A 13,804-nucleotide genomic window follows, 5' to 3' on the forward strand; every position below is an offset into this window, starting at 1 on the left:
CCCATCTTCACAATGTCAGTTGAAGTAGATGGGAATTCATTTGAAGCCTCAGGGCCATCAAAAAAGACTGCCAAACTGCACGTGGCTGTTAAGGTAAGTCGCCAGGGGTCCCTGTGCAGTGTAGGCCCACGCAGCCACCGTGTCCTTCTGCCAGCTTTCAAAACCCTCACCGCACATTGGAACCCCTGGTACAGATGGCACAAGGGTCTGAAGGGCTTGCGCACTCTGACGTGGTTAGGAATCTGAGTGTGGTCACATCACACGTGGTCAGAGGCCTTCATAACTGAAGTGAAGGGCTATGTGTCGGCGTGTCCCAGGACCTACAAAAGGCAAACAGACTGCCACATAGCTGGCTCCCCTGTCAGAGTTACGGTATTAGATACATAGCTGGGGAACTCTGGGCTTGAGGTCAGACTTACAGGGAGACCAAGTGGGTGATGGGGTAGTCCTGCACACACGCCCAGTCCTCCTTCACTTGTCCTGGGGGCTCCCCCTCCTCCCCTGCAGGTCTTGCAGGACATGGGTCTGCCAACCGGCGCTGAAGGCAGGGACTCCAGCAAGGGGGAGGACTCGGCCGAAGAGACTGAAGCAAAGCCTGCTGTGGTGGCCCCTCCCCCTGTGGTGGAAGCTGTCTCCACCCCCAGTGCTGCCTTCCCCTCAGATTCCACTGCTGAGGTGAGCCCAGGGTGGGTGCTGGGGGGACTGAGAAGGGAGTTAGTCAGCAGCCTTGTGTCCTGCGAGCTGAGACAGTTAATGGCCTTTAAAAGTGTCCACAAAAAGATAGGGCTTCTACCCCACATTAGAGCAGGGCTTCTGCAGTTGAGTCTGTGTCTCAGGCCTCCTCGACTGATCTGTGTAGATGACATGCTGTTCCAAACAGGTGCAGGTGGAGGCATTTCCGCTGCTGGGCGTACCCACCCAGGAGTAGGCAAAGGCCTGGAGGCTGAATGGCTGTGGCCTTAGCGCAGGACCAGGAGCAAAGCTGGAGATGGAAAGCCTGTGGCTAAGTTTGTTGCTTTTCCTTTTTCTTTCCCCTGAGAACGTAAAACAGCAGGGGCCAATCCTCACCAAACATGGCAAGAACCCTGTCATGGAACTGAACGAGAAGAGGCGCGGCCTCAAGTACGAGCTCATCTCTGAGACCGGAGGCAGCCATGACAAGCGCTTCGTCATGGAGGTGAGCACCTTGGCCCCTGGGACCTGGGCAAGGGGGTCGTTGGCACTCAGAGCCCCCTGACGTTCCTCTGTTCGTTCCAGGTTGAGGTGGATGGTCAGAAGTTTCAAGGTGCTGGATCAAACAAAAAGGTGGCAAAGGCCTATGCTGCCCTTGCTGCACTAGAAAAGCTTTTCCCCGACACCCCTCTTGCCCTTGATGCAAACAAAAAGAAGAGAGTCCCTGTCCCTGTCAGAGGGGGGCCCAAATTTGCTGCTAAGGTACGTGGTGACACTTGGTGGCCTGGTTTCGGCTGGGATACGCTGTTGTTTGAGGACAGGGCCAGTGTAATGTGTCCTTGCTATTTCTAGCCACATAACCCTGGCTTTGGAATGGGAGGTCCCATGCACAACGAAGTGCCGCCACCCCCAAACCTTCGTGGTCGGGGACGAGGAGGAAACATCCGTGGACGAGGGCGAGGGCGAGGATTCGGTGGCGCCAACCATGGCGGCTACATGAATGCTGGTGAGGCCCTAGTCCCCCACTGTCTGTCCTGTGCACCCGGCTTGTGTGGTGTCCCAGGCTCCTTTGAGTGTACGTGGTCCTGATAGTGGGGCAGGCAGCCTGTCTCCCACACCCGTGACCCTGTCCTGTTCTCTTCCAGGCGCTGGCTATGGGAGTTACGGGTACGGCGGCAACTTGGCAACGGCAGGCTACAGTAAGTGTGTGTTTCTCTGTCCTGAGCTTGGGAAGGAGCTGCAGCTTAGCTCCTGGGCTGGAGTTAGAACAGGGTTGCCCACCGTCAGCAGCCTCCCTGAGACTTAGAAGGGGCACATGCCCCCTTTCTTGGTAATTAGGTCAGACTGTGTTCAGGCACCACTCCCTTACCCCACCCCATCCCCCCAGTGTAATAATTCTTTAAATGTTAACACACAAATTTGGGTAACTTCCGAGTTCCTTAAAAGTAAGACATTTTAAATTTCTCTGCTTTAAGCCATGTGAAGCACAACTCCTGTGGATAATATGCCTTTCTGACAGGACACAGCTCTTGTCTTGAGAAGGAGCCTTCATTGGGGGGTTACAGAGGCAGAGAAATCTAAAACATGAATTTCATATGTGGCGCTCTGTGCCATTTTTCAAAAGAATTCTAATTTTTTTTCTCTGCTCTGTCTCCCCCTTTTGTAGGTGACTTTTTCACAGACTGCTACGGCTATCATGATTTTGGGTCTTCCTAGAGCATCTAAAAGTATTGCACACAAAATCAACTTTTTACTCCACTTTTCTCGAACTCCAAACCCAAAGTGTCCGTGCTGTGTCCCTGTGCTTCACTGGGTTTCTCAACCGTGGCTTTTCACCGCAGCTTATCTGAAACTCTTAGCCTGCAGAATTTAAGACAATGGCAGTTTTTATCGTGATTTGCCTTTGAACTTGGTCATATTGAAGTTCACAATAAGTGGAAACACTTTTCAGAGAATGTATCTTTGTGCAGACTTGCACAGAATTCTAGAGCCAGCGTTGTTCCGCATCAAGGCAAAAGCCCACCTTTGCTTTTTATGGAAAGCATTACTTTATTTAAGAGTCAGATAACGAAGCATTTTAATCTACCTTTGTCTTAATTTACAGCAGGTTTTGTATGAATTTTTAACCTTTTAACAAAATCCCAATTCTGGTTGATGCCTTTGACAGTAATGAAAACTATTTCATCACATCTGAGTCTAAAGTAATGGGCTTTTCTCTTTACATGCATGTAAAACACTGGGGAGCTGGAGATGATGTTAGCCTCTCCTCCCTTTTGTAAATGCTCTGGTGGGTTATTGTTTGGGGATGCGATATTTTGTGGCTGGTTTAGCTGGAGAGTGAACTTGAACTCTCAAAGGTATCAAAAACTGTGCTTCCATTATTAGTGCAAGAAATCGACAGGCTGTAAGAAGTAGAGAACGTGAAATTTTGCAAGTCCTAATCACAGCTGCAATTGCATGCGATTCTGGATTTTTCTTGTTCAAATGGGGCTTTAAGAACTGTTTCTCAAGTGGAAGGAGCCTGGTCTGTGGCCCCTCTCCCAGTGAGGAGTCGGCAGGCAGCAGCCCCCGTCAGACTCCAGACTAGCTGGGATCGCTGCCCTCTTCAGCTGAGGGGACGCCGAGCCTGGCTTCTGTGCGCCAACAGGGACCTTTGACCTTAACAGAGATCCCATTTCCTGGTGGGAATCCTGGTGGAGATGTGTAAGATTTTGGATCTGATCCACAATTTTTTTTTCTCTTTTGTTCTTATGTTTGCAAGAAAGCCTGCCTCTGCGTTGACTTGCAAGATTTTGCGTTTATTCAGGCAAAAACTGGTCGAAATGGTTACTACAAAATTTGTTTCCAGGGGTTTGAAACATTCAGTGACACTTTTTAATATTTTTCTTGCATGATGTACTTTTTTTCCCTTTTTCTTTTTTTTCTTTTTTTTTTAGAAAGTTATTGTTTGAGAATAATGTCTTTTGATACCAGGAAATAGTATCCTGAATGACGTTGAAAGCTCCCCCTACCCTTTATTTTTTTTTAATCAATACATGTTAAAGTAACAAGCCCTTGATCCTCGGTGTCTTCATTCCTGTGCTTCAAGAGGGGGCGGTGGAAGCGCCTGCTCAGCCATGGGGCTTAGTGTGGGGTGCTGGGCCATGGAGGTCAGGGGGCTCGGGGAACCTGAGCAGGACCCTCCTGTCCTCCAGTCTCCTCACTGGACCTCTGCATGGTGCTTTCTTGCATTGTGGACACGTCCTTGGTGTTTTGGCTTTGTGATGGGGGAGGGGGTGCCTGAAGACCATAAAGCAAAATCCCCTGAGCAGGTCTCCTAATCCTGGCCATCCCAGTGTGGAGTGCATGTTTCAGGCTGGGGGCACGGGGCACCCTGGAGGCCTAGCCCTCTGGTCTGTGCGCTGGGGAAGGAAGGACTGGCTGTGTGGAGCAACAGGGCCGACGAGAGCCAGCACGACCTGGCAAAGGTGGCTGGGTGCTCAGGCCACCTCTCCAGGAGGCCCAGCAGCTCCACCGCCCCTCTCTGCCTGGGGACTGCCCGTCTGGAGTGGAGGGCAGCAGCTACACAGCCGCTCTCCTCTTCTCCAGCCTCTTCCACCCTTGTTGAGGCTGCTCCGGAGGAGAGGGGAAGGGGCTCCCTAGTCAGGCTCCCAGGAAAGCATGACTTGACCCTTCCTCTCTGCCGTCAGTCGACTCGAGTCTCTGGTGAGGGTGGGCGTTGTGCTGACACGTGTATCCTAGGGTCATCCCCCTGGTGACCAGAAGTGAAGGGGGCTCTCCACCGTGACATTCTCAGTTTCAAGGCCTGAGAATGTGGCGGCCTCGCTGCACGCTTGTCAGTCCTGCTGCTTCGTCCGGCCCGCGCCCAGCAGCTGTGCTGGGAACAAGGATGGGCCTCTGGGCGGCGCCTGGTGTAGCTCAGGTCCTGTCCTGGACCTCCTGCTTCCAAGCTCACCTGCTCTCCCTTCCCTCAGAGGTTTGGTGCCCTCTTTTGAGTCACGTGTGTGCACAGGCGATACCAGGGAGAACCACGGGTCATTTGGCCAAATCTCAATTTGTTTTTCCAAGAACTGGGTCCAACCCGTTGGTGATCTAGAGTGCTTGGTGCTCGGAGCCTGGTGAGCGCATCTCCAGGGCTGCCACCCGAGCCTGTGGCTGCTGAGCCTTTTCCCAGCACAGTCGGGGGAGGGGGAGCGGCCAGCTGCGCGGGGCTTTGCTTTTCCTGTCACCGTCGGGGACATCTGGGTAGCAGTCAGCTAGTCATGAATGTCATGCAGCGCTCGGATTCCATCTCTCTGTCATGTTGACATCCGCTGCGATTGCTGCTGCCGGCGTGCTGCCTGCTGCTTGGCACAGATCCAGTGTTGTCATCAGCTGATGGGTGAGTGAGCTGAAGGCTGGGCTGGCCTCTGCAGGCTGCTGTGACGAGCAGAGCCACTGCTCTCCTCCTTCCCCGCGGCCGTGGGCAGCAACCTGTGGATGGAGCAGCTGGGGTGCCCGACTGCCCCAACCTGGGCAGGTGCCGTGGGTCAGCCTTCAGGACCCACAGCTGTGACTTCGCCTGTCCTCCCCACCCCCCACCCTTCCTGGATTCCACCTGACCCACTGCCTTCCTGTTTAGGTCAGTTCTACAGCAACGGAGGGCATTCTGGGAATGCCGGTGGCGGTGGCGGCGGGGGCGGTGGTGGCTCCTCTGGCTACGGTTCCTACTACCAAGGTGACAACTACAACTCCCCAGTGCCCCCAAAACACACAGGGAAGAAGCAGCCGCACGGGGGCCAGCAGAAGCCTTCCTACGGCTCTGGCTATCAGTCTCACCAAGGCCAGCAACAGTCCTACAGTCAGAGCCAGTACAGCAGCTACGGGCCCCCGCAGAGCAAGCAGAAAGGCTACAGCCATGGTCAAGGCAACTACTCGTCCTACTCCAACTCCTACAGCTCCCCCGGGGGCGGCGGCGGCGGCGGCTCCGACTACAACTATGAGAGCAAATTCAGTGAGTTGACTTCCCAGGGCCCAGCACTGGCCAGACCTGGCACAGGGACTAGGACAGGCGTGTTCATCACGGGTAGGGTGTTGAGAAAATCCTGGGGCAGGATCCCCAAGGCCTCAGTCTTACTGCCCCTCCCCAGGTGGGGAACCGGCTGGATGACAGCTCTCAGAAGTGTTGCCTCCCGCCCCTGAAGAGCCTGAGTGGTAGCCTTGATGGGCTCACTCGAATCCCCAGCCCACTTCTCCCTCTGCTTCATGCACAGGCCCCGCAGACCAGAGCTTCACTGTTGGCCTGCCCAGGAAGCGTCGCTTTTCACCTCGTCTTTCTGATAGAGCAGCGGCAGCGTCGAGGCGGGGGACCTGGAGGATGCTGAGCTGTGGGGGTGGGAGCAGGTGTGGGCTGGAGAGAGGGGCAGCTCTGCTGACCTTCGGTGGGGTGATCCTGTGGCACCTGCCTGCCTTTTCTCATGAATGGAACAACCTGTCTGGATTAAGCAGTCAGGACAGGCAGATGTAGCCCCACAAAAGCCCAGGTCCTGCTTCTACCCAGGCCCAGTAACCACGCCGGCTTCTCTTCCCCCCAGGTTATAGCGGGAGTGGAGGCCGAAGTGGCGGGAACAGCTATGGCTCTGGCGGGTCCTCCTACAACCCAGGATCACACGGAGGATACGGTGGAGGTTCTGGGGGCGGCTCCTCGTATCAAGGCAAACAAGGTGGGCCTGGAGCCACAGGTGGGTCAGCCCGGGGGTGCAGTTGGCACTGATGTCACGTGTGAGCAGAGCACCCAGGGGTGGAGTTGTGGGGACCTCTAGCTCTTGTCTTCATAGTGGTTGTGATCGGGGCAGGGGATGTGGGGGTACCCCACCAGCTTGTTGATAAAAGCCAGGAATTCAGACTTTGTTCCCAATGTCACCCCCCTTCCTGTGGTGGCCCCTGCAGTGCTAAGGCCACGTGACTGACAGGTGACACAGACCTTTAGTCTCCTGGTCAAGGAGCTGAGTTCCAGCTCCTGCAGAGTGAGTGTAGTCAGATCAGGGCCTCACCGTGTCTCATGCTTGGAGTGACAGGAGAGTGAAGGGGGCTTGGGTAGGCGTGGCGGCCAGGCCGCCCCTGCTGTGCCCTCTGACCACACCTCTCTCTTCTAGGAGGTTACTCGTCACAGTCAAACTACAACTCCCCCGGGTCCAGCCAGAACTACAGCGGCCCTCCCAGCTCCTACCAGTCATCACAGGGAAGCTATGGCAGAAACGCAGATCACAGCATGAACTACCAGTACAGATAAACCTCTCCCCGCGGGGGGAAGATTGCACCATCTCCACTTCCACCCCATCGGAAGATTCCGTTTTCTGCATCACAGTTAACATGTCAACAGGCCCTTCCACCCTCCCCCTGGTTCCACGTCGCTGTGTTGTGAGGTGCAGCTGGCCACCCAGGTGGCCCGTCCTGTGACCCATATTTAGCCGTGTTCAGGACTCCGTGTCTTCAATGGTTTGTTAGTTACCATCACCATCTGTCCAACTAGTGTTTGAGTTCTTGCAGTTGAGTATCCCTCTGTCTATTTACAGTTGGTGTTCGTGTTGGCTCGGTTTGTCTTTAAATAGTTACAGAAGGGATGCAGCATCTGTTAATGCTTTTGTGAAGTGAGTTAAACGAGCTTTCTGTATTTTAATGCTTTAGTGTTTCAGTTTTATAAGTGAAGATTTTATTTTAAAAAAAAAAACAGTGGGCAAGAGTGGGGATTTTTTGTATGTCTGGCTCATTCAGGCAGCACATCTGAATTAAGCTGAATGTAGACAAATAAAGAAAAAGAAAACTGCCCGTCGTGGGCCTGGGCTTCTGACCCCGACAGTGTCACGGGCAGGGCCCTCAGCTCAGTCCCACTTGGGAAGGCGGGCTGGGGTACACTTGAGGGGTGTAGCCCCTAGTCAGGAGACAGAGGCCTGTGGATGCTCCACTCCAAGGCTGGTGAGGGCCAGCACCAGGGTAGCTTTTGAGGTCTGGGCACAGAATTCAGGCGCACACACTGCTTCCTGCACCCCTGTGCTTTTGCATGCAGTTCACACCCCCACGGTCTGCTCTCCTGTGGTGGGTGTGATCTGACTTGAAGGGCAAAAGAAGGTTGGCTTGAGCGGCCCTGAATCTAGGCGACGCTGAGATGGGCCTTGTTGCTCAGGCTTGCTGTCCACCTGTGCTGTGATGGGCCTGTGCTACAGCCGCAGCCGTGTTCCTCCGCACACGAGACCTCTGGCCAGAGCTCACGCTGTCAGTGCTCACTCTGGGGCAGTTTTGTCCCCAGGAGCCCATGGCCACAGCTGGGAGTGCCTGGCATCTAGAGCAGGTGCCCCTCGCCACCGGAACTGTCCTGTCAAAATGTCCGCAGTGTGGAGGAGAAACCCCGGCACGGAGCATCTCTCCACTCTGATCGCCGGGAGAACGGACAGTGGCATTTGGATTAACCTTTCCCCAGGCCTGGGACTGACTGCACCTTTGTGCTTTGGGCTGTTCTGTGGGATGTGCTGCCAGACTGCTAGCTGCCTATCACCTCGGAGCGACCTCTCCACTTTCAGACCAGGCTCTGCCCCGATTCTTGGTTAGTGCAGCCTTCGGAAGTGAGGCACACCCAGATCACTTCGCCGATGCAGCAGCTGATGCAGCGTGCCTTCTAAGGAGGAGGTCTGCCACCTTGGAGAGAAGCAGAATAATCTCCTGGGGGCCCAGCGCACAGCGAAGCAGGGGCTCGAGAGCTGAGCAAGGGTCCGCAGATGAGAACCCTGGACCGTCCGACACACCCTGCAGTCTAAGGGGCAGTGTCCAAGACACGCCCACCACCCCAGGATAGGCACTTCGTGTTTGAGGCTAGAGGCCATGAAGGGAACCCAGGTGGGAACTGGGGAGCAGGATGTGCCATCCTTGCCAGATCCCTTCAGACTGGACTGAGCGTCAGTATTCTTCATTACACCTCTTACCTACGTTTCCCAGTGTGGCCGCCACTGACACGAGCGCATTTTAAAGTGGAGACAGGCAGAAGCAGGTGTATTGGTCACCCCTGCCAGAGTAGTCGAGCAGAGAAGACCACCCATCATAAGTCTCCACCCCGGAGGCTCTGTCCTGGGTATGAGAGGTGTGCTGGGAGCTTGGCTGAGCAGATTCCCTGTCCAGGGCGTCGGTCTGGAAGGGCATTCAGGCAGAGTGCAGTGCCAGGAAGTGGTCACACTCCCCTCGGAAGTTAATGGACGTGCTGTCTAAGGGATTTCCTAGGACGTTGTAAACAGCTGCCACATAGAAACAGTCCCAGTAGAGTGTGTAAGGCTGCTGCTTCTGGGTTTCTTGCTGCTGCTGTCCACAGGTGGTCCTTGGCAGACGGCTCCCAGAAGTCCTGTCTCCTTTTACAAAAGGACAGAGTCCAGGCCAAGTTCATCCTGGGATAATTACATTTCAAAGATCCCATTTCCAAGGTCAGACTCGCAGCTCCTAGGGGCACAGTACTGCTACCAAGTCAGCCGACTGTGGTGTAGAGAGAGGTTTTGCTAGGCAGTGGCAGCCCCTTGTGCCCTGGTAGCCAGCACTGGAGTGAGCTCCAAGTTTTTGAGCTCACAGACCTCTGTAGGGGCTGATGAGTCTGTCTTCTAAGTTGAGAGCCTTCCCAAGCATGCTTGCTGCCTCTAGAAACGGTCAGAAGGGGATGGTAGGTCACAGAGGTCAACAACCTAGGATAAGATTATTGCTAGAAAAAGATTCTGAGTAGGGAGGGTCAGAGTCTTGCAGGAAATTTGGGCTTTTCCCCAGGGAGCAAGTACTGAGACTGCCACCAGCGCGTTGAATGGGGGAGCCAGACTCTGGGTTTGTCAGGACTCTGCTCGTGATCGTCCCTGGCAGGGCAGCGCCTTCCCTCAGAACCCTGGTCACTTGAGTGCAGTCTGCTGTGCCTACTCTACCCGCGAGAGCGCTGCAGGTCACCAGCCTGGCCCTCCATTGTCCACCCTCGGTGTGAGCGTGGTGTGCTGGGCCGATTGCAGGCCCAGATGCTAGGCAGTTGGGAGCATGGAGACTCCTTCTAACTCATCCCAAATAAAATGGACACTTCATTGTTTTGTCTTGCTCAACATGTGTTTATTGGCTGATGAAAACTGTTCATGTGTTTGCAAACTGAAAAACTGCAAGTGACTCGGAAGAAATACCAGGTGACACTATAGAGAAACCAGCCGCTGAGAATCCCAGGGAGCACAGTTCTACACACACGGTTCACCGAGGGAGGTGGACTGACAGTCCACAGGGAGAGCAGCTTTCTCTCTGCCGAAGAGGTGCCACATTTGGGTTAGCAGCCAGCTCCCCACTGACCACACCAGGGATCCCTATACCCCGTTCTCAGGCTTATGGAGGCTCCCAGTGGTTTGTGCTTCAGAACAGCTGCCTCGGCTATTGGACACGAAACGAAGGGAGGGGGGCCAGGAGACCAAGTGGCCTTGAGTTTCAGAGCTACTGTTTTGGACCTGGGGGGGGGGTCATTATAATGAGAAAAATGGCCAGGAGGGGCATCCCTTCGCCTCAGGCCAATGGGTGATGAGAAGACCCTGGTCACAATGCTGTCCTGCTTCACGGCTCCCCACCAGCAAGCACCAGGATGATGCAATTTTGGCACTGCTTTGAGGGTGATAAAACACCCCTCTCATCAATACAACCCTCTTAACGCCTGCAGTTTAGACCAGAGCCGTAATGACCGGGTTCTAGCGTTTTGATGCTCATCCTCCAGTGCATTTCCAAGGCTGTAAATCATGGAGCAACACGGAATTGTGTTGGAACTGGCTGTATCCCTGACCCGGAGCCTCAGGGTCCTCCTGACATTTCCAGTAATCCACCTTCCTGTCTAGACAGCACCCCTTCCATAAGGCATCTATTACCATGGCTGTGCATAGTTAGAACATTATATGGAGTAGAATTGTCCCGTGGCGTTTCCAAGGCTGTCTTTATGAAAGCTTACAGCCACATTCTACTCAAGCAGAGTGCCTAGTAGAAAATTCCATGCCTACCGTGGAGCTTCTTTCTAGTTGGCCTTCTCTAGGCAGCATCAAATAAGGTATGAACCTCAATCCCGCTGGCTGTGGCTTCTTGTGCAGGCCTCTCCCTCTGCTGGCTTCCGGTGTTAAATGCTCACTATCCAGCAGATCTTGCTGGGAAGTGCCTGCCCCATAGGTTCTGCCCAAGCAGTCCCCCTAGCCCATTCAGAGCTGTCAGGCAGCTGCATCTCGGTTTCCAGGCAACGCCTGGCGCTGTCCGCGGTGCTGAAGCCGCGTCCACGCCCTGGCTGCCCAGTGGTTCAAGCCAAGCTGTATGTAGTTCCTGGCCCCACCACGTTCTTGGCCTTTGGAAGCCACCGCACCTTGACGCAAGCAGGCTTTGACCCTAACCTGATGGGGCTGAGCACCTTCGGCACCCTCACCACTCGGTTTACCCCTGGGCAATAGAGCTCAAGTCCCTCTCCCCACCTCTGGGAAGCTCATTAAGGTGAGTCAGAGGAAAGGCCTGGTGGCTCCTCACATAACCTGCGCCTTCTCTGAGTCATCTCCCGCTCACCGCCTTCTCCCAGCCTCACCGTGCACTGACAGCCCATCTAGGTGCACTCCCACCTCAGCCTTTGTTCTTTTTTTTCTTTTCGTCCTTTCCCCCCTCCCCTTTTTTAAATTAATGATTTTTTTAAATGCAACATTTTTTTTACAGCATATTCCTTCCATTTCATTTTCTCCCCATTCATTCATTGTTGCACATTTTCCTCCCTGCCCCGCCCAGTTCATTTTTATCTTTGAAAAAAAAATTCTTTCGTTGTTGTACAATCCCCCATCCCAAGTCCACAGTCCAGTCCACTATGTGTTTCTTTTTCTGGAATCTTGTCATGAAAATAATACCTAATCCTACATTCCTTTTAAAAAGTTCTCTCCCTCATCTGTTTCAATGAATTATCTCCTCTTTTCTTAGGTTCCTCCCCCAAGCCTGATGTCACAACAGTGGCACTATGCAGTATTTGTTTTTTGTGCTGAGATACTTCATTTTGTATAATATTTCATGAGTTCCTTGTTTTTTAATGCAGCATAGAATTCCATTGTGTAAATACACCACAGCTTCTCTATCCATTCATTTGTTTATAGGCAGCCTTTGTTCTTGATGTCTGAAATGTTCTCTTAGAACGCCTCACGGAGGGGAGCTCTGGTGGCCTAGTGGCAAGAAGCTGCACTGCAATACCAGAGTCGTGTGGTTCAAATCCACAAGATGTTCTGCTGGAGGAGGGACAATCTCCTCCTGTACCAGTCAGATCTGATTTGAAAGTACATATACACACAGAAAAAAATAAATTTTCTAAAAACTCAAAACCCCTCACGGCTCCTTCTTCAGGCCTTAACTCGAAGCTCACCCCAGTGAGGCCTGCCCTGCCAACCTCCTTAAGACAGTTACTTTTCAATCCTGTGCTCTTTATTCCAGAGCAAGTGGAGGTCACCTGACATGCCATATGTAATACTTCATTGTTGCATCATTGGTGGGGGGTGGAAAACAGTGCCTCGTATTGAATGAGTATGTCAGTGCTCCTTGAATGTGTACTCATGGGTCTAGTGGAGTCTTTTCCAGTGACCCCCAACTTCTTTTAAAGGTGCAGAAACCAAGACCTGGAAAGTCATGTGTCACCTGGCTTCGGAGTGGCAGTGCCTGAATCCGTGTGGAGGTTTCTCACCTGAGCTGTGTGCTATACCATGCTAGGGGGGCTTTCTAAAAGGGGGGGCTTCAAAAAATAAAAGGGGGGACTTCATAGAGCACAAAGAATTGGTTCCAGCCCCTGTCACTTCATCCCTAGAAGTCCGTGGGTGGCTCTAGTGGTTAACATGCTCAACTGCTAACCGGAAGGTTGGAGCTTCGAGTTCATTCAGAGATCTTGGGACACAGGCATGGTGGTGTCCCACTTATGATAATTCAGCCATTGAAAAAATCTATGGAGCCCAGTTTTCCTCTGATAGATCTCTAACCATGAGTTAGCGTTGACAGCAACTGGTTTTACTAGTTTTCTGATACTGTTTTACACAAGTCAGTTGGGGGAGTGGGAAACCAAGCATTTTAAACAGGCATTGGACCATGATCTAGATATTAGAATAGTTTTATTTCTGTTGGTGGTAATAATGGTCAAAATAAAAGTACTACTTAAAGATATATTTGTTATTGTTATGTGCTGTTTGAGTCACCTGCTACTCATAACGAGCCTATGTACAACAGCCTGCTCTATCCTGTGCCAATTTTGTCTCCGACACACCTACTCCCATTACCCCAGTCACTGAGTCAGTCTATCTCATCAAGGGTCTCCCCTGTTTGCATTGTCCTTCCACCCTCCCAAGCATGACGTCCCTCTCCAAGGACTGGTCCCTCCTTGCAACATGTCCAAAGTATGTCAGAATCCTTGTCTCCAAGAAGCAGCCTGGTCTTGCTATCTCTAGGATGAACCTGTTTGTTCTCCTAGCAGTCCATGGTATATTCAATACTATTCTCCAGCACCACAGCTCAAAGGCATCAAGTCTCCTTCTGTCATCCCTAGTCATTGTCCAGCTTTCTGACCCATAACAAGTAATTGCAAAGAAAGATATATACTGAAGCATTTACAGTAAAATAATGTCTTGACTTTTTAAAAAAGTTAGGAATAACGACTCACAGTAACCCAGTGACAACAGATCTGAACTCTGTCGTATCCTGAGCCCTCATTGTGGCATACTTCAGCCCATTGCTGCAGTCACTGTGTCAATCCATCTTGTCAAAGATAATCTCTTTCACTATCTTTTCACCTTTCCAAGCATAATATCACTTTCCAAGAATAGCCTTTCCTTTGCAACATTCCCAAACATGTCTATATGAGATCAAGCCTCAACATCCTTGCCTCTAAGGAGAACTTGGCTGCCCTTTCTCCAAGACATAGTGGTTTGTTCTTTCGTCAGTCAATGAGCTATTTAGTACTGTTCCCCAACCCCACAACTCAAAGGCATCAGTTCTTCTGCAATCCTTGTCCACTGTCCAGCACTCAGATGCACAGCAAGGACTTCTTCCTGCTACCAAGGAACCATCTATCAACATTTGTCTATGATGTTGCCTGTTGGTTCAGTGGTGAGGAGATTTAATC

At 52.4% G+C, this 13,804-nt stretch overlaps 1 protein-coding gene across 1 annotated transcript in view; it reads left to right on the plus strand.

Moving 5' to 3' along the window:
- Positions 1 to 6,943, plus strand: part of ILF3 (interleukin enhancer binding factor 3, 90kDa) — a 15,519-nt gene extending 8,576 nt beyond the window's left edge. The window contains exons 10-18 of the mRNA XM_006898846.1: positions 1 to 93; positions 508 to 675; positions 1,040 to 1,177; positions 1,258 to 1,434; positions 1,525 to 1,678; positions 1,818 to 1,871; positions 5,294 to 5,665; positions 6,246 to 6,374; positions 6,807 to 6,943. Coding sequence (XP_006898908.1) covers positions 1 to 93; positions 508 to 675; positions 1,040 to 1,177; positions 1,258 to 1,434; positions 1,525 to 1,678; positions 1,818 to 1,871; positions 5,294 to 5,665; positions 6,246 to 6,374; positions 6,807 to 6,943 — 1,422 coding nt within the window. The remainder of the gene's footprint in view (positions 94 to 507; positions 676 to 1,039; positions 1,178 to 1,257; positions 1,435 to 1,524; positions 1,679 to 1,817; positions 1,872 to 5,293; positions 5,666 to 6,245; positions 6,375 to 6,806) is intronic.
- Positions 6,944 to 13,804: the final 6,861 nt, after the last annotated feature.

The sequence above is a fragment of the Elephantulus edwardii genome, unplaced genomic scaffold (genome assembly GCF_000299155.1).
Source record: "Elephantulus edwardii isolate Elephantulus edwardi_28Jun2011 unplaced genomic scaffold, EleEdw1.0 scaffold00237, whole genome shotgun sequence".
NCBI classification, from domain to species: domain Eukaryota; kingdom Metazoa; phylum Chordata; class Mammalia; order Macroscelidea; family Macroscelididae; genus Elephantulus; species Elephantulus edwardii.